The sequence below is a fragment of the Odocoileus virginianus genome, chromosome 2, assembly GCF_023699985.2.
Source record: "Odocoileus virginianus isolate 20LAN1187 ecotype Illinois chromosome 2, Ovbor_1.2, whole genome shotgun sequence".
Taxonomy (NCBI): Eukaryota; Metazoa; Chordata; class Mammalia; order Artiodactyla; family Cervidae; genus Odocoileus; species Odocoileus virginianus.
The window spans coordinates 100845578-100872555 of record NC_069675.1 but is presented as its reverse complement, the minus strand read 5'-3'; the positions used below and the strand labels follow the sequence as shown (position 1 = coordinate 100872555).

Genomic DNA, 26978 nt, shown 5'->3' with positions numbered 1-26978 from the left:
GAGTAAATGGTTTCAAATAATAGTAAAATATGTTGATGTTGGGAAGACAAATCCCTCTGTCCAGCACACAAAACAGCAGAGATCTCAAAGATTAAAAATACAGATAATGTATTTCCCTCCCCGGCAGCCTTGCCTGGTACTGGCCTGGAGGTGGTCTGCAGATGGCGAGGGTGGCATTTGTTGCTGTTTGTCCCCGTCTACACTGGCCCTTAAGTGAATTCTGAGCAAGGGGTGGGATCAGGGTGGCAGCGCTTTCTGTATGAGCAGATAAACTGCTGGCGTTTAAGCCGAGTGTCCGGGGCGCTCCTGGCGGTCTAGTGGTTAGGACTCTGCCTGTCAATGCAGGGCACAGGGGTCGGATCACTGGTTCAGGAGGCTCCCACACGCCACGGAGCCACGGTGACTGAGCCGGCACGCCCGGAGCCCGGCTCCACGGCGGGACAGGCCACCGCAGTGAGGACCCGGAGCACCGTGACCAGGGGGACCCCGCTCGCCGCCACCAGAGGAAGCCCATGAGCAGCAAGGGAGGCCCAGCAGAGCCGAAATAGCAACAGTAATTAAAAAGAGCAACTAAACTCAGTGCTGGGTTCCCAGGCTCCGCAAACCCTGCTGACAACTCGGATTCTGAGCAGCAAACCTAGGAGTGACTTCTCTCGAGGAAGAGCCTGTCCTCTGCGCGGACACGCGGGTGGCGAGCGTCGGACGCTCACCCCCGGGGCTCTCCCCCCTCCCACTCCACTCCTGCTGTGTTAGGACTTCTGGCGTGGGGGGGTTCCTGCAGAAACCCAGAGCAGCAGACCTCCGCAATCGGGTCTCCCCCCGCTTTGCGTTACGGGGAATAAACATGTGGCCCAGCATGCAGCCTCCCCCCTTCACTGGGAAGCGAGAGGGGTCCTTGGGGTCGGACTTCTCTGTAGACCCCCACCTTTTAAGTCTTTTCCTTCTGGCTGTGCGGGGCCTTCGTTGCCGTGCAGGCTTTGCTCCCGTTGCTGCGAGCGGCGGCTGCTCCCTCCTTGCCGTGCGTGCTTGTTGCTGAGCACCAGCTCCGGGGCCCTTGGGCTTGTCGCTGCAGTTCCGGGGCTCCACGGCTCAGGCTCAGCAGCCGTGGAGCCCGGGCTTAGTTGCTCCGTGACAGGCGGGATCCCCGCAGACCAGGGAGTGGCCCTGCGCCCCCCGCACTGGGAGGCGGATTCGTGACCACCGGGCCAGCAGGGAAGCCCTCCTCTGCAGGTCTCGGGACTTTTGGCTTGCTCTGGCCACACGCCCTCCCCAGCCTCTTCTTACGGGTGGGGGTGGGGGGGGCATCGGCCACCCGGAGCGCTGGGACCCATGGACGCGAGGTGGGGCCGGGACCAGCGGAGGAGCTGGGCTGGGGCTGCAGATGAGGCCGTCACTTCTCAGCCGAGTTCCCGCCGCCCCCACGGCAGCGCCCCACTTAAAAGAAATTGCTTAGCTCTGGCCGTGCCGGGCCTGCGTTGCCGTGTGCGGGCTTTCTCGAGTCGAGGCGCGTGGGCTCCCGTTTCTGTGGTTTCTCTTGCTGGGAGGCACAGGCTTTAGGCACACAGGGTCAGTGGTTGTGGGGCCTGGGCTCAGGCGGCCCTCGGCCTGTGGGATCTTCCAGGACCGGGGATCAGACCCCATGTCCCCTTCGCTGGCAGCTGGATGCCACGCCAGCCCCGTTTGCAGACAGGCTGCAGGACCTCCCACCTTTGCCCCAGGGAGCGACAGAGTTGATCGTGGCGGGGGGCGGGGTGGGGGGAGTGGGAAAACAAAAGCTTTTATGCAGCCTGGCTTGTGGGCAATCCAGGCATGGGCCCACGCTATCATGGTTATGACCAGTTCGTGAAAACCAGGCATGGCCTGCACTGCCCAGGAAGCACCCAGAACAGGGGTGGGGAGGCTGGGGGAGAGGAAGGAGGGGAGGGTCTGTGGGGGCGGCGATGGGTCCAGGAGCAGAGAGGTGCCCACGGCTCAATCCCTGATGGCAAGGGTGGAAGCCCGGCGGGTCCCGGACGCTGGGTCCTCACGCCAACATCCTGCAAAGGCCACGCCGCAAAGGACAGACCACATCAACTGAGGTGTGAGCAGTGCTTGATTTATTAGCATTAAAAAAACCCAGTTCATATATACAAAACAAGCTGATTCCTGTTGTCAAGTGTTAAAAGCACTCCTTTAAAATTAAATACAATTTAAAGCATGGATTAATGAGTTGTTTTCCTGGGAAGCACTTAAGTGAATGAATATCTGCCAATGGAAACATCAGATGCACACCATGCGGGCACCAGGGGGTCACGGGATCCACAGGTCTGCTCACCACAGCGTCTGACCCCGGACACGGTAGGTGCCACACACGTCCCCAGTGGGTATTCCCGCTAAGACCCAGGGCGGGGACATGACCTGTGAAAATTCACTTGCACTTAGAATAACGACCAACTTCAGCGGCACCTTAAACCTCACCCCAGGCCTACCGCAGCCACAGCAATGAGATGTGACACTCAGGGTGGCTCACGGCTCGCTGGACAAACACGTGTGAACACCCATGCTCGGCCGCGGGCCCCACGGCAGCTGTGACGCGGAAGGCGCAGGGCCCCAGGCTCGTCCCGGCTGTGCGTGGCATCATCAGGCAGACACACTGAGAGCACGGGGCAGACGGGCACGCCTGCCCACTGCCGGAGCCCACCCCACTCCACCCCGCCCAGTCCCCGCTGGGCTCGGGCCCCGGTCCTCAGGACTCCGGGCACCAGCCGCTCCGCGGGCACGGATGAGGATGAGGACATTGGAAACACATGGGCTGGCTGAGACCATCTGGAGCTGTGATTAAACGTGAAGGACGGCAGCTTCCACGTAGAAAGAGGTTTACTGAGCTGGTGGAGTCGTGTCAGAACTGAGAAGGACTGGACGCCGAACCACAGAGGCTCCAGGTGTGAACGGCTGGCCGGCGACCTCACCGGGGTTCTCGGCGTGCGCCCTGGGCGGCTGGTATGCCCGCCGGCCTTTGTGCTTTGAAACGCTCTTCCACTCGAGGACCCCGTTGGGCCTATGTGGGGGAAGGCGGGGGCTCTTTCACGTGAGAAGTGCTGGCCAGCAGCGCCCTGACAGGGACTGCTGGGGTGTCTGGTGAGTCTCGGGCAGGGCTCCGGATGCTGCCTTCCCGAGGCTGGCACTGTGGCCGCAGCAGGCCCTGCCCACCGGTGGTCAGCCCCGAGCACGGGGATGCACGGAACCGAATGTCCGCTGATCCCCGACTCGTGTGGAGACCATGGAAAACAGCTGCGAGGAACGCCTGGCAGGATCCAACAGCGGCGTTCATCAAAAATAGTTTTTACAGCACTTTAAATAATTTACAAAAAAGGCTACAAAAATCATATTTACCAGGACACATCTGTTAAATAAAAACACGGTTTCACATTAGTGTACAAATGTACAGGCTGCATAGGGGCCTCCAGGGCCCCCATTCCATCAGGAGCGTGGCCGCGGGGCACACGCGCGTGGTGCTCACAGCTGCAGTGCCGGGCCCTGGGCCGCGGGCCCGCTGCCCTCCTCCACAGACATGTCGCTGAGCTCGCTGGCATCGCTGCCCAAGGCCTCCGGCTCCTCCTCGTCTCTGTCCAGCCCTCTGCGCCCGAAGCGCAGGTCCAGGATGCCCTCTTCCGGCCCCGAGCCCCTCCTGTCGGACAGGCCGAGCCCTGCCCGGGGCTTCCTGCAAGGCCAGCGGCTGCTCTCCTTCACCAGCAGGCGTGGGCTTCCGAACACTGGGCCGCGGGCGGCCTGGGCCTCCCGGAAGGCTGAGAAGGACGGGCCCTGCAGGGGCAGACCCAGGCCGGGGCTGAAGAGGCCGGCCTGCTTGGTGCCCCAGGGCACGCACTTCCCGAAATGGAACAGCTGCGTGGAGAGCAGCGGCGAGAAGCCGGTGAAGGGCAGGCCCCTCTGGGGGTCCACGGCGAGGCTGGGTGAGCCCCTGGCCTGGCTCCCCGGCCCCTTCTCCCTCTGGCCGCCAAGGCCCCCTCTCCACGTGGCCGCGTCCCTGCCTCCCGGGCCCAGCACCCAGGTGCTCTGCGGCCGGCTCTGGGGGGCGAGGCCGGCCCGGGGCGCCCCATCCCGCTCGGAGCCCGGGGTCCGTGCCAGCGAGCCATGGCCCTCTGCCCAGGCGCCAGCCTCCGCGTGGCTCGGCAGCTGGCCGAACGTGCCCTCCCCCGCGACCCCCTCGGGCCCCCTGGGGCCTGAGTCTCTGGGGGCACAGATGTTCCTCCTGGGGGCCGGCGCCCCTCTGGCAGGCGCAGCCCTGCTGGTGCTCCTGGGTGGCGCCAGCTCACACCAGGCCAGGGTGGCCGGGGGGCAGGGCTGCTCAGGGTGCGGGCTGCCCCCACCGCCTGGAGTGAGGGCTCTTCCCAGCCCCCGGGGTCCCTCGGACCCTGGCTGCAGGCCCCCTCTGACCCTCTGGCTCCGCGTGCACACGCCTGGCTGGGCAGCTGGGCCCAGGGGCTGTGCTTTCCGGCCCTGGAGCTCTGGCCTGGCCCCACTCACAGTTCCCAGGACGGCCAGGCCCCCTCCTGGAATTTCTGATCCGCTCACAGACTCCTTGGCCTTTTCAGCTAAAAACTTCCTGATCTCCAGCTCGATGCTGTCGTCACTGTCTACAGAGCTGCTATCATCAGACAGGGAGCTGGGGCTTTCGGCGGGACGGGGAGGCTCGCGGGCTTCTGACTCCCTGGAGAACAGACCCCCGGCCGTGGCCCTGCCCCGGGGCCAGGGGGCAGAGGGGCCTGAGGGTGTGTCCTCCAGCCCCGAGCCGTCTGCCTTCGCCCCTGCTGTTTCCCGGGAGGGGACGCGCGAGGGTCTCCCTGGGGTCTCCCTGCTGGACTTGCAGAGACAGCTTTTCAGCAGGTGGGGGCTCCGGTCTCTCCAGTCCTTCTGGAAGCCCCCCAGCTTGTCCAGGAACTGCGTCTCCGTGGTGCTGAAGCGGACCCTCTTCTTGCAGCCAGCCCGGGCGTCCCTGCACCTCTTCCGGAGCCGCCGCTTGGAGCGCAGCAGGTCCTTGATGGCCGAGTCCAGGTCCGCGTCGCTGTCCAGCGAGCTGCTTTTCTCCTCGGAGCTCGCGTCCCCGCGCCTCCCCTCGGCCGTCTGCCCAGGGCCTGGCGGTGCAGCTCCCGGCCGGTCCGGGGCGACGAGCTTGTCGCCCGGCCCGCCCGTCTTGAAGGGGGGAGGCTGGCTGCGGCTCTCGCCCTCCTTTCTGGGGGCCTCAGGGGCTCGCCCCTGGCCAGGCTGCATTCGGCCCTGGCCGCGCTCGGCGTCCTGGGCGTCCTGCGTCTCGGCCGTGTCTCTGGGCTGCCTGGGCATGCAGGGCATCCTGCCGCGCCTCCTTCTGCAGCCGGGGGACGGGTCTGGGGTGCTGGAGGCCGGGGTGCTGAGGCTGGGTGGCAGGGGCGGGCTGTCGGCGGGCCGGGCGCAGGTCTCCATGCGGGGCAGCGGGCCCCCCGACTGTGCCTTCAGGGCCAGGAATGTCCGGATCTCCCGCTCGATGCTGTCGTCACTGTCCACTGCGCTGCTGTCACCGTCGGGGTGGGGAGGCCTGTTGGGGCCCTCGCGCAGCGGACTGGTGGGTGGGGGCCTTTCCCCACCGTCCACGGGGGCCGGCAGGATGGTCTTGGAGATGTCCAGGATGGCCTCGGCACACATCAGCTCGGCAGACGTGTCTGCCTGGTGTGGGGACCTGTCCACGCCCGGGGTCCCAGCAGCCGCGCTCCCCGGAGGCGCAGGAGCCGTGGTTTCCCTGTGGGGCCTGGGCGGATGGTTGGGGTCTGGGCCGCCCGGGCTGAGGTCCGTGGCCTTGGGGGCCGCTGGCTTCTTTTTGCCAGGGGTTTTGCTGTGGGCCTCGGGCCAGGCGCCCCTCAGGCCGTGAGCAGGGGCCGTGGGGCCCTTCTCCTCCGCGGGCGGGGACCCCTGTTGGCCCGCGGCCTCCCGCCGCCGCTCCCGCTGGTACAGCCGGATGGCCTCCTCGATGCCGTCGTCGCTGCTCGAGTCCGGTTCCTCGTGCACCAGGGCTGCGCCCCTCGGCCGCCTGCCCTTCCGTGCGGAGCCCACGGCCCTGCGGACCCCAGCTTTACCCGGCGAGGCCTCTGCAGGGGGCCCCGTGGTGGCGGCAGCAGCAGGCTCGGCGGCGACCTTGCACCTGAGGCCTCTGGGCAGGGTGCTGGCCTTCGCGGACCTGGGCAGCTTCCGGAAGACGAACTCCTTGCCGGCTCCCAGCAGGCCCTGCTGCGGTGCCTTCAGCGGCGGCTCTCTGCCAGGCCTGCAGGTCGCTCTGGCCACGCTGTCGCCGGGCTCTGCCTTTCTGCCGGCAGGAAGGTCACCTTTCTGTAGCCTTTTCTCGCTCAGGAACTGTTCGATCTCCGCCTGGATGCTCTGTTCGAAGGAGTCGTCGCTGCTCACGCTGAGCGGGGAGGCGGAGCCCCGGATATGGTCGGGGCCAGCTGCAGGGTTTGGGGGACACGGGGCGGCTGGGGCACCGCTCAGAGGTGGCTCCGGTCTGCACCGACGGGCCCCGTCCCCGGCTGCAGGCGGCGGGGCGGCCCCGCTCTTGGCCCTGAGGTACTCCTGGATGGCTTCCTCGATGTCTCGGTCCACCGAGTCGTCGCTGTCCGAACCCGGCACCAGGGGCCCGAGGCTGGAGGCCTCTTCCTCCTCCCCCTTGGGGTCAAGACCCGCGGCAAGACCACAGGCCGCAAAGGCGGGGCTGGCGGCCGGTCGGGCGCCCCGGCCCCTCTCCGCCCTCTGGCTTCTCGGCCGGGCATGCTCGCCGCTCATGCCCAGGGCTGCCCCGTCGCCCTGAAGCCTGCTGATGGCCATCTGCACCTTGGCGCTCACCGCTGCTCTCGAGACGCCCTCTCTGGGCTCCGAGAAGCATCTGGGAAACCTACAGCTCCCGGGCGGGCCGAAGGTCTCCCATGCGGACCGCAGGGCCAGCACAGGAGGCGCGTTCATGAGAAACATCCTAGCGGGCGCGCGCAGAGGCGGGGCTTCGCTTCTCTCCCGCTTCACATCCTGCAGCTGGGCACGCCGGGCGGGCGGGAGCCACAGGCCCCCGGGGCTCAGCTTCCTCCGCTGTACGGGGCCGGTGGCCGAGAAGACTCATGAGAAAATGCTTCCGAGTGCGCTGGGCCGAGCTCGTGGAAGCTGACACGGGTATCCTTCCGCCGTCATCCCTCCGTCCATCTTCTCCCGTAAAGGAGCAGAGGCGTGGTTTACCTTCTGAAGTCGTCAAAAACGGGCCACGGGGTGAAGACGCAAAGCCTCTGGGCGGGTGGAAAGGTCGACTGGGGGAGTCAGGGTCAGCGACACATCACGGGTTGGTTGACTCTTGACATGAACCAGCAGCTCCTGAAAACAGAAGTTAAGTGATGTGAGCACCTAAACGCTTTTGAAGAGTAATTTACACAAAAGCCTTTTTATTGGAAAAGGTTGAATGTGTATTTGCCAGATGATCAGGGGACCGTATGACTATTTGCATGGAATTAGCACAGACACTGCCCGAAACAGTCACGTGCCCTTTCTCAGGCTGTGTGGCTTCTCCGCTTTCTGCATCTCAGTCCAAACGTGGCTGGGCTGGCAGAACCGCTGGGCTGCCCTTGGGAACACAGTGAGGACTTGCTCCCAAAGGCCTTTACACTGGAGGTCTGGGGCCACCGCCACGGAGGGGACATAGCACAGGTTGTACACAGTGGGTTAGAAAGACGCAAAATACACCATTAACTATCAATCCCGAACACCCCTCTCCGCCCTCTCCTGACCCCCCCAAACTGGGACGCAAAGCGACCGAGATGCAAGAGGAGAGCTTGGCTCCTGGAAGCAGGGAAGTCGAGCTCCAACCCCAAAGGGCGCTGGGCCAGGCGGACGCTGCCTGGGAGCCTGGGGGTGGGGGTGGCCGGAAGTGGCCTGGGTGTTTGCGTTGCTTCCCTGCAGATCTTTCTCCCGGAGGAGCTTCCTTTCTGACGAGCACAGAATCCTGTGTTTACACACCACAGTCCTTTCCAAGAAAGCCTGGCCTGGCCACCTAGGCACAGACGTGCCCAAACAGGTGTGACCAGCAATTAAGCAGAGGGTGTGACCAGTTCAGAAGGAAGTCCTTTGCTATGGCTATTTATGCTCAAAAAGTGAAACTGCAACATCAAAGAATTTGCTACAATTACCTGTGATTCTTTTCAAGTCCAGGTTCAGTATAACATTTGCAGACGGTTCAGGGACTGGGTCTTCATCTCCCTACGTGTACTCTTTAGCATCTTGGGCCCACTTTTTAAATAGACTTTTGACTGTCAGGATTAAAGAGAATCAGAGACTTAATTCAGAGGCTGAAACTATAGCTGGTAAATATTTGGGGGGAAAGAAAGTGCATTAATTTAAGGGCTTGAAATTCAACTTTGGAAGAACTTACCCTGAGGCCAAATACAGTTAACCACAACAATTAATAGTTCCAATTCCCCTGAGCCGTTGGTCTGATGTACCAGGACACACATGGCTGGGGATGTGAGAAGGCACTTCCAAGTCCTCAGATGGAGCCCCCACGACAGCTGGTGGTCTTTCCAACAGCACCACACTCCAAGGAGATCCCCCCCTAAGGACAGTGGGGGCCAACAATGCCGAGGGGGAGGGCACTTCCACTGGGCTTTGCCCACCTCACTGTGGTCATTATTCAAGCTGCCCTGGCAAAATAACACAGCATACAAGACATCCCCAGAGGCCTTCTCAGAGTCTAGATCAGGAATGTTAACTCGATGAACAGCAGTGCCGTCTGAAGAAGAGGCCTGGGGATGGATCCCGGTGAGCCAGGGTGCAGTGACTTCCTACTCCAGGCAACAGAGGGTGCAGGAGGGAAAAACGCTCCTCTCTACTCCTCACCTTGACTGTGGTCACTGCTTCTAAATGACTTGTCTCGAGCTCGGACTCCCAGGGAGTGGTTTTCTGAACTGTCAGATTATCTAGCCCAAGAATGAGGTTAAAAGCTCAGAGGGTGTCTCCAGCGACAGCTTGGCTTGTGGTTTTAAAACAATGGTCTACATAAGATGAATCATTCTGGAAAACTCCCCTCAACTGTACTTTGGGGGACTGCAGGCTGAAACCAGAGGGCTCCCACTTTGTCAGACTGCTAGCCTGCACCCCAAGAGCCCCGGAACCAGGTCTGGGGAGTGACTGTGGGGGCCCCAAAGCTGTGTGGTGCCAGAGTCTGAACTGTGCAGGGGGGCCCAGGGCCTCTCTGTCTAGACAGACACCTCCTGTCTCCAGGAGGGCAGAACCTCGCTAATGCTTATCCCCGGACAAGCCTGGCTCCCTGCATGGATGCTCAGCACAGCTCTGGGTTTCCCACAATGCTGTGCACCCCCGGCTAGTGCCCTAGCATAGGGAGCTGAGGGTCGGGGTACAAAGCCCAGGAGGGCCTCTCCGAATGCCGGCCTGAAGTGGGCGTGGGCTGGAATTTCAGCCTGTCTTGCCAGAAGGCGAGGCTTCACAACACAGCAAGGACGGCTCCAAGCAGATCTGCAGGGCCGCTGTCCGTGCCTGGAGGGCCGCAGGCAAGGCGCCACCCTAGGCTGGCCCTGCCCGCCCTTTGCTCCCGGCCTAGGGGCGCTCACCCCCAGCGCGGCCTCTCCCAGGAGGCATCCCTGCGCCCGAAGCAGCGACCCGGTCCTCCAGCAGGAAGGGGTTGGGCTGCGCCCCGGCTTATATTCTGGGCTTCGTGGGTTTGGGGGCGAGGGGCTGGCCGGGAAGCCGGGTGGACCCTCCCGGAAGCTGCGTGGGGCGGGACGCGGGGCGCGATCTCTGCTGGAGGGCTGAGCGCGGGCCCCCCACCCCCCGGCCGCCGGCCCTCACCTGGCCTCACCTGGGCCCCGCGCCCGGCCGGCTTCGAGGAACGCGGGCGCGCGCTGGCGGGGGCCCGGGCCAGGAGTTGCCTCTGGGGCCGCGACCCCCGGCCTCCCGGTCGAGTGACTAGCTGGCGCCCGGCCGAGTCCAGGCCGCCCGCGGCGGCCCGTTCCCCGGCGGCCTGGCGCCGCGGTGCGGCCTGCGCGCCCGCCCTCCGGCCCGGCCCCCGCCGCCCACTCGGCCCTGCGCCGGCCCCCAGCCCTCGCCCGCGTCGGTCCCGGAGAGGCTGCGGGGTCCCGGACCGAGGGGCGGCCTGCGGGCGCCGGGGGCGCGCGGGAGGGCGGGGCGCGCGCAGGGCGGGGCGGCCCCGGAGCCCCATCCCCGGACCTACCGGCGGCGGCGGGGCGGCGGCGGCCGCGCTCCGGAAGCCGTGCCCGGTGGCTGGGCATCATGGGAATGGCACGGCCGAGTTCCGGGGGAGGCGCGCGGCGCGGCCGGACCCCCGCCCGGCGAGCGCGCGCCCACCTGCCGGCCGCGCCGCGGAGGAGCCGCGGGAGCCGCGCGCCGCCCCCGCGCCCGCCCGGCGCCCGCGCCCGGCGCCCGGCGCCCCGCGCCGGCCCCGCCTGGAGGCGGCCCGAGCCTCCGGAGACGCCCCTCCCCTCCCGTCTCCGGCCGGCCCCCGAAGTGCGCGCGGGGCGCTCCGAGTGAGTAGTCGGTTTGGTCTGACCCCCGTCTGCTCCCGGCCAGAGGCGGGGCCCTCCGGCGCTGCGGGGTCCCTCTCCCCGGGGGCCCCCAACTGCTGGGCGCTGAGTCGGTGGCCGGGTCGGCAGACACTGCCCTGCCTCCGCGGTCCCGGGTGGGAAGTTCAGGCCGGGAGGGTGTGGGCGCACAGATGGGCTGCTTTGGGGCTGGTGCTGTTTCTGTGGTCGTCAGTCCCGTAACCAGAAACTTCTGCCCGACCAGGGGCCACTGTGTGCCTAGCACCGTGCCCCCTCCTCCTCCGGGCTGGCGGAGGGGGTTCGTTGAGTCTGCACAGAGCTCAGTCTGGCTCCCTTGAAGCCGCCGGCCCCTCTGCGTCCCCCCACCGGCCCCCGGCGCCCCTACCAGTACCGCGAGCTCTGGGCTGTCCGTCTAGCCTTCTCTCTAGGAAAGCTGCCCAGGCCTCCAGCTGCCTTTGCCAAATGCCCCTGTGTCGGCGCCTCGGGTTTCATCTCCACCTTCGGGAGAAGGAACAGGGGCCGCGGATGGATAAGCAGCTCCCCAGGGGCACGAGTGCTGCTGCAGGGGAGCTGCTGGGCCGCGGTTCCGGGGCCAGAGCCGCAGAGGGCAGGGCGGTGCGGGGCACAGCTCCGTCACTCGGGGAGCCGTCTCTGAGCGCCTGAGCGAGTGCCCGGCTGGCCGTTGGGAGGCCGCGTGGAGGCTGGGGTACCCGTGGGCGTCCCCGCAGGAGGAAGTGTGTTAAGACACACCTGTCTTTGGCCGGTTTGGGGGGGGAGGGGGCACTGTCTTCTAGGACCCCCCCCCGCCTTGTGCCCCCCCCCAGCAGTAAAGGTAGGTTGTTTCTGGTCCTCACTGAACTTCCCTGTGGGTTTGTGTGATTTTTCTAACAGCTCAGAGATCTTCACTCAAGGCCTGGGGTGTGCCACTGCGCCTCAGGGTCCTGAGGCCGGTGGGGCGGACCCTGGCCCGTGCGAGGGGCACATCGAAAGGAAGATGAGCCCTGTGCTTCCACCCCCGGTGCCAGCCTCCGTGGCCCCGACATAGACCTCTCTCGGGCTAAACTGGGGTTTTGTATCTTGTCTAGAAAGTGCCCGAAGTTGGACAGGAGAAGACAAATCAGAGGCTTTATTCCTACAGGGATGAGAAGGGGGCTGTTTTTTATCTGCCTGGGGGATTTGGGGCCAAGTGTCAAGAAACCCATGAAAACACTGAATTAATCCTTCAGTAAACTGTTTAATAAAAACTGTCTTCCCATTATGAGAGTAATACTTCTTTGTTACTGAAAGTTTGGGAAAAGGTATCTAATGAGCCAGAACTAGGGACTCCACATATTTTGGCATGGTTTTTTCACAGTTTTTAACTAGTGCCGTGATGAACATCTTTGCTGATGTGTCCCTGGAAGCTGCCTCAGTTTTCCTAAGGGTAAATTCCTAGAAGAGACACTGCCGGGCCAGGACTGGGATGTATTTTGGCCCCAATGCCCTCTGGAAAGGCCCGGCTGAATACCGTCCGCCCTCCGGGGCTGGCTCGAGTCCTTCCATTCGTCTCTGGCAATCTCACAGGTAAAACAAGCCTTTCCACTTGGGCTTTAATCTTTGCCTCCTGGTGGTGTAGAGCACCTTTTTATTTTCTATTGGCCGTTTGGAAAATTGCCTGCATGTGTCTGTATGCATCTGTAAATACTTTTCTGTTGGGCGCGTGTCTTCTCATTCACAGCTTTTCTCATCGAGGATTGAACCCATCTCCATCATATACACGTTTATTTTTCGGTTTGCCATTTTTCTTTTAACTTTGGGTTTAGCTTTTGGTTTGTTTTGTTGGTGATGCTTGGGTTTTCAATTTGTGTAGCCAAACCTATCAAGTTTCTTTTATGGTTGGAGATAAGACCCAGGGCGGCTATTGCCACGCTGAAGTTTCCTAACCCGTTTGCCAATTTAATGGCTAAACTTACAAATAAGAGCTACTGAAGACCTGGAGGGGCGTGAATTACAGATTCCTGTGGACATCAGAAGCCCAAGATGTGACGGGTAATAAATTCTGGAAAGGGAAAGACTTTCTTCGCTTCTTATTTGAAGCCTTGGCCTTCAGATATCTGTGTATGCACGCAGGGTTGTGTGTACATATACACAAACACACACGCACATGCACACAGACACACGTGTGTGGACACACAGACATATATGCACGCGTTTATACTTTAACTTTTAGGAGCCTCTGTCTCCTGCATGCTGTTAGGCCATCATTGGAAAAAGGGCACCTGTTTTTATCGAAACTATCCTGTTGTAAGAGGTGCTGACCTTGGCATTTAGTTCCCCCAGTCAGGTCCTCACTGTGCGGGTTCAGGGTCTCCTGGGATCAGCCCCCAGGCCACCTTCCACCGGTTCTTGCAATAGACCCACCTGACACGGTGAAGTGGGCTCCCTTCCCCCAGGCAGGGGTCCCCATGTATCTGCTCAGCCCAGTCCGATGCTTCTAGAAGGACAGCCGGTAGCTCTCTGTCCCGCAGGTGGGTGAGTGGTGGGAGCGGGGGCCGGGGCGGTGGCTGGGCTTCTGGTCAGGCTCCAGGGCCCCTTGTGGTCACTGCTGGCCTCTGGCCCTCCCCTTGTGCTTCTGTCAAGGGGAACAGGGAATTCTTAGAGACCGTCTCTGTAATTCTCTGCATGGAGGTGACCTCCAGGGAGGCAGCTGGGGTCCTGGGGCCAGAGTCAGTGCCAGTGGCAGAAGCCAGATGCCCCCTTATTTGTCTGTTTTCCCTAAAAGAGTGAAGAGTGTCTTCATGATGAAAGAAACTCACATGAAAGGAGGCACCACGCTCTGACAGCCCCTGGGATGCAGCACCCTAGCCAGCTGGCAGGAGAATGAGGGCATGTCCCCGCCATGTCTGAAACGTGAGGCCCGCTGACCCCGCTCCGAGGACTCTGTCCTGCGGTTACGGTCACAGTCCATGTGGGCGAATCGCCACAAAGACGATGCTTCACTTAGCAGAGCAGCCCCCCAACACCCGGCTGTTGGGGGGGTGGAAACACTCACTGCAGGGCGCCTGGAGCCTCTGCCGGGGAGGACGGGGTGGGGCCTGGGGAGCCCAGGCGGGCTCTCCCCGTGACCATGGGGTGGCCCGCCAGCAGAACAGACGGCAGAGTGGCATCTCACCCCTGGATGCGCCAGCCACCATTAGCAGCGGGGCCCGCTCTGCAGAGCGGCCCCACGCGGCGGCTGGCCGGGGCGCTGCGGGCTTCCTGCTGACCCCTTCATACTGTTCCAGCTTTGATCGTGAGCATTGCTTTCGTGCATACAAAGACCAACTCGTAAAGTGTGGAATGGAAATGTATGAAAGTTCGTGTGTGTAAGGGTGGCCACACACACACAACACCCAGACCAGGTCCAGGTAATAACTCTGCCCACTCAATTCAGCCTTGGAAAGTCTATTTCTGCAAAACTGGTTTTTAAAATCACTCACGTCCTGAGTTTGGGACTGACGTACACACACTACCGTGCATAAAATAGATGACCGTTGAGAACCTCCTATCAGCTCAGGCAACTCAGCATGCTCTGTAGTGACCTAGATGGGAAGCAAATCCAAACAAGAGCAGATCTCTGTACACACGGAGCTGGTTCACTTTGCTGTACGGTGGAAACGAGCGCGGTATTGTAAAGCAACTGAACTCCAATAAAAATCAATAAAGAAGTCTCTTGCCTCAAAAGCGACTTTTATTCAGTTTGTTTCTCGAGTGTCGATTTATTAGAGTTTTCCTGGTGTAATTTTCACCCAATTTATTATTTGCCATCTTAGTGACCAACCTGACTTTAAGATTGTCCGTTTATGAGGCAGCTAAACCAGGCCGAAATAAGCCCCTTGAGGGCACAGTGTTCGTCCCCAATGGAATGAAGACATGTTACCTCCAATTTATTCTCAGAAGAGCAGGGTATTTTCCAACCCCAACCCCAGGTTTGAGAGAAAATCTTTTTTCTCTCTGATTCTTTGCAGAAAATATGTTGGACCAAGGCCCTCATCTCACAACTCTGGGAAGCTTGCTCTCGTCTCTCGCTGGATCCTGGGGGCACCGGGGATGGTGCTGGGAGGTGGCCGGATGGGGACTCAGGCTGGATTAAAGTGGGGAGACCCCTTTAAAAGCAGGAAAACGTGCTGGGCAAAGGCAGAGCAATGAGGCTGGCAGGAACTGGACACTCTGGTCCAGCTGCCCTCTGGGCCGGAGGCCCCTGAGGACGGTCCACACAGCTGAGAAGGCGTCAGGCCGCAGTGTCCTTGGACACAGGCCTGGGCGAGGGGAGCTGGTGGGTACAGAGAGGCCGCTGGCGAGATGACCCCTCAGGCTGCCTGCTGATGAAGCAGTTGGGCCTCCACATGCCTTACGTGGGGGCCACTGTGCGTGGGCACCCCTGGGAGGGGGCCCTCGGCCAGGAGTGTGGCCAGTGCAGGCCCACTCCCGCTGCCTCCACCCTGAAGGGGTCTGGGCAGCAGCTCTGCGTCTGCCACAAACAACTCCTCAAATCCTCTACATCAGAAACATCGCTGTCTGTCCCTATTGCAGGCCAGGGGTCAGTTAACTTGTTACATCTTATAGGAGTTTTATCCCAGCTCCGTTCAGTGGAGGATGCTGCTCCAAGTTGGTCAAGGGATGACAAGGTGGTAAGACTGGGGCGTGAAAATCTCAACTGGAGTGTTTAACGTCAGGATGAGCAGGACAGCAGGTGTTGCAGAGGAAACCGATTCCGCCGGAGCTTGTCCCGAGGACGCCTCTGTGCTCCTGGGAGATGAGTTGGCGCAGAGTAAAAATGGGAGAGTTCACACTTCAGTCTCAAAAATCTCCCCAAGTCTGCAAAAATGATTCTATTTCAGCTTTCTTTTGGCAGAAAGAAGAGGAATCTACTGCACGTTCTCTGAGTTTGGGAAAGGCAATATGGAAAACTCGACCTTTTTTGGTACAGAAATCTCCTTCTGTCCTGAATCACGTCTTCCCTTCCTAGGACGTGGGAGGGGGACGCGTGTCCTCAGACTGAGGAAGGAGCCTGGTGTCCTGGTTTCTCGGCTGCAGCTGGTTTGGTGCCATTGGAGGACAGCTGGGCATTCTCTCACATCCCCACCCCCTTCCAGAAGGTGCCGTCTCCTTCCACACTAAAGGCACTTTCAGAAACATCCCCTCCACGACACCCTCTGTGGTCCATCTTGGGAGTATATAGAGCGATCGACAGGGCTGGGAAAAATGTCAGGAACTTGCAGACCGGGGAAGGGAGTGGGTTCTCTGCTGGTGGGTGGCAACCCGCTGGGAAGGGTCCGGGTAAGGTAGTGCCCTGGGGTGAGGACCAGCTCCTTGGCAGGGTGGCTCCCGTAGCTGGCTCCGGGGCTGAGCATAGAGCACGGACAGTGAGGGTTTTCCCCTCCCTGAAATCAGAGCGTCGGACTCAGCTTTCCCCTGGGAGCCTGGGTTTTACTTTCTTAGCTTCCGAGTGGCGGTGTTTCACTGCCCTGGGGGTGACCACTGAGTGCGTCTGTTATTCCGCCTTGAGGGGGCATGGTGAGGTAGGTGATCTGTAGGCCTGACCCATGCAGCGCCCAGGCAGCAGGCAGGCCAGCTGAGCAGACTTGCCGCCCCCACGGAGACGGCGTGTGTGGAGGGAGCTGGTGGGTGCCATGGTGAGTGCGCAGAGGAGGACCCCCACCATGTTCCGCTCTGTTTATAAAGCAGGATGAGCCCCTTTATGAAAAGCAGCGGATGCACTTTACCCTACATGCAGAAACCACAGTCTCCAGCTACAATAGACAAGGATTTCCTCTGCTAGGGGGCAGAGGTAGGTTGACCAGTAAGATAGACATGAAACTTGGCGTAATTCTTAGAGTGGGAGCCAGGGAGAAGGGGAGAAGGAAGGTTTAAGCTGGGCCATCGGGCACCGCTGAGGTTTTATACCAGAGACTCGCTGGGGACGGGCTGGCTGGTTACATGAATGGCGTGGGCAGAGGTGACCTTTTCTGTCACCTTCGGCAGTCCGCTTGCTTGTAGCCTGAGGACGCAGTGTGTTGGGCTTCCCAGTGGTCAAGAATCCGCCTGCCAATGCAGGAGACGCAAGAGACACGGCTTTGATCCTTGGGTCGGGAAGATCCACTGGAGTAGGAAATGGCAATCCACTCTAGATCTTGCCTGGAAAATTCCGTGGACAGAGGAGCCTGGCAGGTCCATGGGGTTGCAGAGTGTTGGCCATGACCGGGCACACGCGGGGGGTCAGCTTCATCCTTAACGGACACGTAGTGGAGGCGTGGGTGTGTTCGGTTTAGCTCGGCAGCTTTGAAGGGCGTTCAGGGAAAGGAGTTGGAGCAGCGGAGGCAGGCTCAGAGCGGACTGTCTGGGGCGGTCAGGCCCCAGGGGAGCCCGGCCCTGCCTGCCTCTGAAGCCTCCGTCCCCCGGGACAGACAGGGCCCAGAGCAGCGTGCGAACCCTCTGATTGAGAAGCCACCGCGTTCTGCTCTGGGGGCCTGGAAGGGAACTCGCAGGCGCAGTCTGAGGTCTTCGGGGCCAAGCGGCTGCCGCGGGCTCCACGGTGACAGGCCTGCTCTGTCAGCCTCCCTGGACGCCGGGCCGACTGGAGAAGGGACTCCACCTGAAACCTGGAGGAGGAGCCCAGGCGTTTAAAGCTGAGGCCCGGGAGAGAACACACGTTTGCCAACTGGCTTCTGCTCTGAGTCGTCTCTGTGCCTTTGGGAGAACTTCGGGGGAGAAGGGCGGAGCTTGGCTTTGCACGGAGACCTGGAGGAGAGGTCTCTGCTGTGAGCATGCTAGATCTTCCCGATGCGCCCAGCGCTGCCCTTGCCGTCGGGGTCGAGGGTGGTGGCAGCGGCTGAGACAGCGTCCTGTCGTGTGGTCTGGGGACACCTGCTTTGGGCCTCGAAGGCCAGGGAACGGAGGCCGGAACATTTGCGACTGGAAAAGGAGAGAGCTGCTTTGGAGGGCGTTTTCCTAAAGAATCCAGAGCTGACTGAGCGGCTCATGCTGGAGGTCACTTCCGGAGAAGGGTCCGAGTGCAGTCCCCGACTCTTGGCTGAAGGTCCTGAAGACAAGTCGGGGCTGCTTCTGGGGCTGCCTGGCCCGGGGCACCGGAGACCCCAGGCTTTAAGGACAGGCCAGAGGCAGAGAGAGCTTCGTCTAAGACCCAGACTCACCCATCTTGGTAAACACGCTAAAATTTTAGTGAATGTGTTGCACCCTCAACCTCGACGGTGCCGTCTGGTTTGTTCCCACTGCTGGTGTCAAGACTTAACTGGAGACCTCAAGTGGACAGAACGACATCGACCTTTGAACCTGAGACCATGACCTGGGGGCGGGGTCACTTTTAAAGGGAGAATCTGCTCTGGGTCTGGACTCTGTGTACCCTTGCAGGAGCGGGCGCCCGCCCACCTCCCTTCCCAGACCCGGGAGCTGCCCGCTTGGCCCTCTGCCACGAGGGACGTGGACCCGCCGTCTTCCTTCACTGGCGGGACGGATGCAGGTGCCCTCCTGCTGGGCACTCAAAGAAAAACACACACACAACTCAGTAGAACTTGGAAATAAGTCAAAGTCCATGAGTTCACTCTAAGATTTCTAAATAGCCCAAATAGTCACCTTACAGAACAGGAGTCAGCCTCATATGTGGAGGCTGTGAAGAGGAGAAATCCAGCATTTTTCCTGCCTTTCCCGAGTGAGCTGTGCCCCTGGGGAGCCAACAGTATATGAGGGAGTCTTTTTTTTTAAATTAAAACATTCCAATTAACAAATGAAAGAGGGTTGGAGAATTAAAATATCATCCTTTTGCAGCTCCCAGGGAATTAATGGGAATGGCAGCCACTGGTCCCTAAGAGGGGATGTTCAGACCTTCTGTGCCCAAGGGTGGCTGAGGGGAAGGAGGCTGCCACCTCGCAGGGGTCGACTCGCTGGGCGGGGGCGGGCTGACCAAGCGCAGGGAGGATGCGGCCGGCAGCACCCCAGTGCGCGGAGAACTTAGCCGGGCAGTCAGTCTTCCCCGTGAGAGCAGCTTGGGAGCAGGCTCTGGCGTGTCCCTCCACCCTACCCTGGCTCGGGACTCCAGGGGCCTCATCAGCTCTTCCCCAGGGCAACCTGGCGGGGTCCTAGAGCGAAAGCTCTTGAAAATGTGCCCCCGGCCTGTGGCCCCCGGGAGTTCCTCATTCAGGACCCCACGCTCCTATGACCACAGCCCCCCACGTCCCCATCCCGGCACCCTCCTCAGTCGTGGCTGCGGCCCTTTCTCGTCCAGGTGTCTGGGCTTTGGCGTTCTGAGCTCCCGTCTCTGCAGGTTTTGGGGTGGCTGTGTGACCCGAATCTCAGTTCTCCAGCGGGTGGAAGAGGAGTCGTGGCTTTGTGTGTGCAGTTTTTCTCGTCTTGAGGACGGGGTGACGGCCTCCCAGCGCTCTACATGCTGGGGGCTGAGCCAAAACCAGACGTGTCCCCTCTGCGGCTCTTGTCACACGCCTTCTGGATCCATGCTCCCTCTTCGCCTCTTGTTTGTTCCTTTGTCGTTCAGTCGCTCATTTGTGTCTGGCTCTCTGCGACGCCATGGACTGCAGGACTGCAGGTTCCCTGTCCTTCACTCTCTCTCGAAGCTTGTGCAAACTCATATCCATTGAGTCCATGGTGCCATCCAACCGTCTCATCCTCTGTCACCCCCTTCTCCTCCTGCCCTGGCGGCTCAGATGATAAAGATTCCCCCTGCAATGCAGGAGACCTGGATTCGATCCCTGGGTCAGGAAGATCCCCTGGAGGAGGGCATGGCAGCCCACTCCGGTGTTCTTGCCTGGAGAATTTCATGGACAGAGGAGCCTGGCGGGCTGCAGTCCATGGGGCTGCAAACAGTCAGGAAATAATTGGGTTTCCTGTAAATCTGTCAAAGTAGAGGAGAAAAAGTCAAGGAGATCTGACACCTAAAGAGCCAGAGTCCCTTACGGGGAACGCTCTTCCGTGCTGGGTCCAAACACTCTGATGCCAGGAGCTTGGGTTGCCAGTAGACAGGCCTTCTCTGATTCTTCCAGCCTGGCCTCAGCCTCAGACGCCCCGGCTACCCCAGGCAGCAGCCACGATGTGGCCAGGTGGCCTTGTCTGGTCCGGTGACTGTCCCCTGGGGCTGGGCTGGAGTAGCTCAAACCAGCCACTTCCGTACTGACGCCCTGCCCCAAGGTGACTTCCGAGGGGGGGTTGATGACCAGCAGCTGGGACTGTCTGGAGGACACACACGCGGCAGATGTGGCTGCCCCCTGTCAACGAGAATCTGGAAGGTAAACCTCCTGCTGTGAGCAGGGCCACGTGTGAGGGGCGTCCAGGCTCAGAGGGCATGTCTTCCACCTCTACCCGGGACACCCAGAGGGGCTGGCAGAGCGACGGCACTCATTCAGAAAGCAAATAAAATAGCCAAGCAGCCAGTCACCTATGGGGAAATCTACAGTGACCCAGGTAGACCGGTGACTGCCAGCGGCCGCGGTGGGGAGCTGGGGGGCGGGGGGGGGGGGGTGACAGCTGAGGGTCATGGGGTGCTGTGCCGATGAACACGCCCTAAAGTCAGCTGTGGTGATGGACACCCATGCGGCGAGTTCATTAAGTCACTGAATGTGCTGTTTGCCCAGGTGGTGACTTCACTAAAAGTCATTGAACTGTACACTTTTTTTTTTCATATGTGGAGCATCATTCACTTATTACAGTGACACAGCTGTGACTAATTTTTGAAACTCTTGGAGTGGGCCTCTGTGCCTTGGATACATTTTGACAAGTTCAGTGGTCATATATCCTTATGTGTTTGAGATTTTGGATTCAAATTTTGGAAATAGCTAGTAATGTTTTAAAGCCAAGTCCAGTGAAGGGCGTGGAGGGACTGAGCGGATCACTTCCACGTTGGGTTATCAACAAAGTGCAACTTATAAACTGTTTCTGCAGTGATTTCTGGAAGAGAAGTTAAAAGCATCTGGACCGAATTAGCATTATTCAAGCAAACTTAAAACTTACAAAGGTGATCACTTGGAAGGACACTGCTCATTTGGCAAATAGTTTGTATCTGTATTATTCCTTTCATTTTCTTTGGATTTACTTTACTATTCTTTCTCTAGTTTTTTTTTTTTAGATGGATGCTTAGCTATTAGTTTTTAGCATTTCTTATTAATTTTGCATACCTTTTAAGGCTGTCCATTTCTAAGCCATAAGATGCACAAGTTATGATATATTAATTTGCGATTTGATTATTATTTTAAAATATTCTCATAATAATTTAATGGTAATTTCCAAGCATGGAATTTTCCTAATTTTTCTGGTTATTGATTTCTAGCTGAAGTTGTCTCACTTACATATTGCTTTGTGAGAAACCACCCCAAAACATAGAGATTTAAAATGACAACAACGGTGGTGTTCATTTTGCTCGTGATTTGTAGTTCAGGTCAGGCTCTGTGGGGATTTTTCTAAGGTGGGGGCGGGAATTGTCTGAAGTGCGTGCGTGTCTGCTTGGTCACTGAGTTGTGTCCTTATCTTTGCGACCCCCACGGACTGTAGCCCACCAGGCTCCTCTGTCCAATCCCAGTGGGATTTCCCAGGCAAGAATACTGGGGTGAGCCGTTTCCTTCTCCAGGGCACTAGTGTGAAGAACTCGCCTGCCAACGCAAGAGACAGATTCTTGGGTTGGGAAGATCCCCTGAGAAGGAAGTGGTCAGCCACTCCAGTGTTCTTGCCTGGGAAGTCCCGTAGACAGGGGAGCCGGGAGGGCTACAGTCCACGGGGTGGTAAAGAGCTGGACACGACTGACGTGACTCAGCACGCATGTCCTCCGGGGGACCTTCCCGACCGAGGGATCAAACCCGCCTCTCCTGCATTGCAGGTGGATTCTTTACAACTGAGCCACCACGGAAACCCCGGAATTGTCTGAAGTCTCGTCCACTTACACAGCGAGTAATTAATGCATCAGTAAGGGCCTTAGCTGGGTCTGAACACCGTCATGGGACCTCAGCTTCCTCACGACACGGAGGCTGGGTTCTCAGGGCAAGGCGGTTCTGAGAGAGAGCCAGCCGGGCAGCGTCAGCTTTGCAAGCCAGCCCCAGCTGTCCCTCAGAGCCAGTCCCACTAGATTCTGTCCTCGAAGGCGAAGACCTGCCAGCTTCCGAGCAAGGGGAACCGGACTCCATCTCTTCACAGATGGGAGGGGTGCCAAGGTTCTGAATGATCTTGAGACAGAAATTCTGTCATAGCTTTTTCTTATTTGAAAATACAATCTGCTCCATTCCCTAGAGTCAGAGTCTGTACCCTTTATGATGTTAGCCCTTTCACATTTTTGAGACTTCCTTTCTGGCTCAGTATTTGGTTAATTTTTATAAATACTCAGCGCATTTGGGAAGAATGTGTGGAGTTCTAAGAAGCAACCAACTCTCACTTTTGTTGGTCATGTTGATCAAATATTCTATATATCCATACTGACTTTCAGGTGACTGTTCTATTTTATTACCCAGAGAGAGTGTATCAGAATCTCCCATGATGTGTAATTGTCTACTTTTCTTCATTTATTTGAAAGTGTTTGCTTTATGTATTTTGAGGCTACTTTATTAAGTACATAAAAATTTAGAATTTTTATTATTCCTGATATATTGGTTACTTTATCAATATGAAGTGTTTCTTTTTATGTCTAGTAATGTTTTTTGCTTTAAAGTTTATTTTTCTGATATTAACATAGCTACCCAAGCTTTGCTTCGATTAGTATTTTATGCTATGTTTACCTAGTCTTTACTTTCAACTTTTAAGTATATTTGTTTTAGGTGTATTTCTTGTAAAGAGTATATAGTTTCCTAATACCCCAACTCATCTATCTGAAAATTCTAGTAGACTGTTACTATTATTACTTTTAGCACTTCAAAGGTATCATTTCATTGTTTTTTTGTGTGAAAATCCAACAGCCTTCTTTATTTCTGTGGCTTCTTGTGATTTTCTCTTTTTTGTGGATTTTTAAAGAGGTTTATACTGGGAATGTCTAGTTGTAGATTTATTCTCCTTGGTTTTCCCTACTTTCTTCAATTTAAGTCTGAATTTGGCAGTAAGGAGTTCATGATCTGAGCCACAGTCAGCTCCCAGTCTTGTTTTCGCTCACTGTATAGAGCTTCTCCATCTTTGGTTGCCAAGAGTATAATCAATCTGATTTTGGTTCCAAATAGGGAAAGGAGTATGTCACAGCTGTATATTGTCACCCTGCTTATTTAACTTATATGCAGAGTACATCATGAGAAATGCTGGGCTGGAGGAAGCACACGCTTCAAGATTGCAGGGAGAAATACCAATAACCTCAGATATGCAGATGATACCACCCTTATGGCAGAAAGTGAAGAAGAACTAAAGAGCCTCTTGATAGAAGTGAAAGAGGAGAATGAAAAATTTTGTTAAAACTCAACATTCAGAAAACTAAGATCATGGCATCTGGTCCCATCACTTCATGGCAAATAGATGGGGAAACAGTGGAAATAGTGACAGACTTCATTTTTTTGGGCTACAAAATCACTGCAGATGGTGACTGCAGCCATGAAACTAAAAGACGCTTGCTACTTGGAGGAAAAGCTATGACCAACCTAGACAGCATATTAAAAAGCAGAATCATTACTTGCCAACAAAATTCTGTCTAGTCAAAGCTATGGTTTTTCAGTAGTCATGTATGGATGTGAGAGTTGTACTTTAAAGAAAGCTGAGCACCGAAGAATTGATGCTTTTGAACTGTGGTGTTGGAGAAGACTCTTGAGAGTCCCTTGGACTGCAAGGAGATCCAGCCAGTCCATCCTAAAGGAAATCAGTCCTGAATATCATTGGAAGGACTGATGTTGAAGCTGAAACGCCAATACTTTGGCCACCTGATGTGAAGAACTGACTCATTAGAAAAGATCCTGATGCTGGGAAAGATTGAAGGCAGGAGGAGAAAGGGACGACAGAGGATGAGATGGTTGGATGGCATCACCGACTCAATGGACATGAGTTTGAGTAAACTCTGGGAGATGGTGATGGACAGGGAGGCCTGGCATGCTGTGGTCCGTGGGGTCGCAAAGAGTCAGACACGACTGAGTGACTGAACTGAACTGACTGATTCTCCTTGGGATTCACAAGGTTTCTTGAATTTATAGACTGATGTCTTTCATCAGTTTCGCAAAGTTCTTAACCATTACTTCTTTGAGTATTTCTTCTCATTCTGTCTTTCCTCCTCTGCTGGGGTCCTAGTGAAACGTGCGTTAGGCTTTCTGTCTGCATCCACTGTGTCTCTCACACCCCTCTGTATTTTCCTATCCTTTTGTTTTGTACGTTTAACATTCATTTACATTTACTTGCCTGTTTACCATTTTCACGTTTCTTCATCCCTTCCTCCTCCATTTGAGATCATGTGTAGCCTTGATGCTTAGAAAGGTTTGAACTTCTGTGTCAGTGTTGCCTTTATTATTATAAGTGTAGATGTTAAACCTTATTGCTCATTTTCTGTAGACAGTATTTAACACATAATCCTCTAACACATAATCGCATTTGCTTTTTTCCATTTCCTGACATGCCATTGGCAACCTTTTCTTTTCAAACTTGATGGTAATTTTAGATATATTTCTGTGAGCAGCATAGAATTGGGTTTGCTTTGAGGTACAACCTGAATATCTGTTTAATAGTGAGTTAAAGCCATTTATATTTAATGACATGCGTGAGTGTTTTTCAAAGTTCTCTCCCATTTTGTTTTCTGTTAGTTTGGCTTTTCCAGACTTCACGTATAAGTGATGTCTTTGCGTGTCTGTCTTTGTCTGCGTGATTTCACTCGGCACAATGCCCTCAGGGTCCATCCTTCTTGTCACAAACGGCAGGATGTGCTGCTTTCTCGTGGACGAATGACACCCCGCCGCAAACATGTACCACAGCTTCTTTCCCTGGTCGTCCAGTGACGGGCACTCGGGTCGTCCGGTGACGGACACTTGGGTCGCCCGGTGACGGGCAGTCGGGTCGTCTGCATGTCTTGGCTGCTGTGACGCCGCTGCGCTGAACGCGGCGGTGCACGGATCTCCTCTCCATCCTGCTTTCATCACCTTTGAACAGACAATCAGGAGTGGGACTGCTGAGCCGCTGATGGCCCTATGTTTAGTTTTTTGAGGACCCTCCAATACAGTTTTCCGTCGTGGTTGCTCCAGTTTACATTCCCACCAGCAGTGCACGCGGCTTCCTTTTTCTCCACATCCTCACCAACACTCTCTGTCTCTGTTGTCTTGACAGCAGCCGCCCTGAGGCGGGTGAGGTGACACTGGTGTTGCGTTTCTGTGATGCAGAGTGCCTTGCCAAGGAGCTCTCGGCCATCTGAACATCTTCTTTGGAAAAACATCTGCTCAGCTCCCCTGCCCTTTTAAGATGTGGATAGTCTTTTGCTACTGTGTATGAGTTCCTTATCTGTTTTGGATATTAACCCCTTCTCAGACGTGTGGTTTACACGTATTCCTTCCCAGGCTGGGGGTTGCCTTCTCGTTTGTGGTCGGTTTCCTTTGCTGGGTGCTTTCCTGCGGCGCCATCCACGTGTTGATTTTTGCCCTGTTCCTTCTGCGGATGCTCTGGAGAGCTCAGGGCACCCCCCAGCCTCACAGCCCAGGGCTTGCTCCCTGCTGCCCTGGTGCCTCTTCCTGCAAACATCGCCGTCTGGGGCTCCATTCGCGTCCCCTTCCTAAGTGGCCTGGGCGTGGGGGGACTTTCACCCCCGTGGACTTCCTCCTCTTCCTGTGGCTCCCACACTGGTTACACGCAGATGTTTTCCTTCTAAGCGAGCCTCTTCCACCCACAAGGGCTGCGAGCTGCTGGCGATTTCTGGGCTCCCGCACACAGGGCTCTGCCCGCCGCCGCGGAGCTGCCTTCCCCACGTGCATTTTCAGAGTCTGTGCTTTACACTTCGCTCCTACTTTTCCTGAAAAATGGAGTTTTGAAAAAGATCTTGTTGTTTTAACGTGATATCTAGGTAGACAAAGGCATAAATTCTGGTTTACACAGCCATCCTCATAGCAAAACGCTCAAACTCATGGTTTTCAAGTAAATATTTAAGTTTTTTTTTTTTTTTTTTTTTAAACACAGTGACACAATGGCCTCCTTTGGGAGATTCTGTTTTTTTTTTTTTTTTTAATTTATTTATTTGGTTGCCCCAGGTCATAGTTGTGGGCATGCGGTATTTTCAGTCTTCCCTGCAGCATGTAGCATCTTACTTTCCTGACCATGGGTTGAACTTGGGCCCCCTGCATTGGGAGCACAGAGTCTTAGCCACCGGACCTCCAGGGAAGTCCCATGTTCCGGCTTATTTTTTAGGCAGCACTCGTTTTTCCTTAAAGAAATTTTTGAAGTCATCTTGGCTTTAGGAATATCTTCTGCAGCACTTTAGCTTGATAAAAACACATTTTATGATTAAGTTCCAATAATTTAAGCAAACCCTTCTGGTAGAACCAAAAGGTAGAAAGAGGACACCTTTCACTGGATTTTATTAAAAAATAGAAAATAACTGGGCACTTCTCTTTCTCTTTTCCTTGCTTAGAATTTTGCTTATTTGTATAAATGCCTTGGAGGGGAATAATGACTTTTCCTTTCTGATATTTGACGGAGTAATAAGTGCAGAGGTCATCTCGCCCTGGCAGGAGAATCTGAGCCTTGTATTGGAAGGTTCTGGATGCTCCCAGCAGCTCACAGATTCGGACGTAGGAAAGTTCCCACCCCACCCCCAGATGAGGAAGGGAGGTGGGGACTGAGAGTCTCCAGCGCCTGAGGGACGAGAACTCAGAAGCACATCCACATGGCAGGGAGCGGCAGCCGCCAGAGCTGGGGCTGGGGCCGTGTCCTCAGAAGTGACCCCCTGGGGCCCCCTGGGGCTCCTGCGGCTAAGACTCCACTCTTCCAGGGCGAGGGGCGTGGGTTAGATCCCCAGTTGGGAGCTGAGGGCCTGCGTGCTGTGGGGTGAGGCTAGAAAATTAGAACAAAAGAAGCCGTGAGCCCCTGGCTCCCGCCCCAGCTCCAAGCGCCTCCTTTGAAGCAATTATGCTCCGAGCGTTTCAGCGACTGCCTCTCTGGTAGGGAGGCTCCTTGGCTGTTTATATTCAAGATGAAAGGCTCCGGGTTAACATTTCCCTCACAGGAAATTCATTCAAACCGTGTTCAGTGGGGGGAGGCTGTCGAGATGTATCAGGAATGACAAGGCTCAGTCAGAAATAGAGCCCTGGGTGGACCGTCTGATCGCTGTGGGCCGGGGGGTGGAAGGAGCGGAGGTGGAGGGCAGGGGGCTGCCCAACCTGCCATCAGAGGATTGCTCGTGAAAGCGTCCTGCTCGCTGGACGTGTTTCCTCGAGAAGGTGTTCTTGGCCAAAGGACCGCCCCGCAGGTAAAGGAAGCTGTTATTTTCTCTAATGAGGCTCA

At 57.2% G+C, this 26978-nt stretch overlaps 1 protein-coding gene and 1 long non-coding RNA gene across 6 annotated transcripts; one reads left to right on the top strand and one right to left on the bottom strand.

Annotated features, from left to right (window-relative positions):
* Positions 1-2079: 2079 nt before the first annotated feature.
* On the bottom strand, positions 2080-10358 carry PPP1R26 (protein phosphatase 1 regulatory subunit 26). 4 transcript variants are annotated; one of them, XM_070456014.1, is made up of 3 exons: positions 10244-10358; positions 8187-8306; positions 2080-7377 (listed from the first exon to the last, which is right to left on the bottom strand). In XM_070456014.1, exon 3 carries the CDS (start codon positions 6988-6990, stop codon positions 3496-3498), a length of 3495 nt encoding a protein of 1164 aa, XP_070312115.1. In that variant the 5' UTR covers positions 6991-7377; positions 8187-8306; positions 10244-10358; the 3' UTR covers positions 2080-3495. The 4 variants fall into 4 exon arrangements, with proteins under 4 accessions (XP_070312115.1, XP_070312125.1, XP_070312134.1 ...); XM_070456024.1 differs by lacking the exon at positions 10244-10358 and adding an exon at positions 9862-10232; XM_070456033.1 differs by lacking the exon at positions 10244-10358 and adding an exon at positions 9872-10232.
* Positions 10359-10403: 45 nt separating this feature from the next.
* On the top strand, positions 10404-14273 carry LOC139031272 (uncharacterized). Of its 2 annotated transcripts, none has more exons than XR_011483753.1 (4): positions 10404-10556; positions 11926-12134; positions 12421-12599; positions 13333-14273. It is a non-coding gene; the product is annotated as an uncharacterized lncRNA (long non-coding RNA). The 2 variants fall into 2 exon arrangements; XR_011483754.1 differs by having other exon boundaries at positions 11463-12134.
* The last annotated feature ends 12705 nt before the right edge of the window (positions 14274-26978 follow it).

Bases quoted from the DNA above. Each gene is read 5' to 3' on its own strand.
- PPP1R26 (XM_070456014.1), bottom strand. From the start codon at position 6,990: ATGTTTCTCATGAACGCGCCTCCTGTGCTGGCCCTGCGGTCCGCATGG.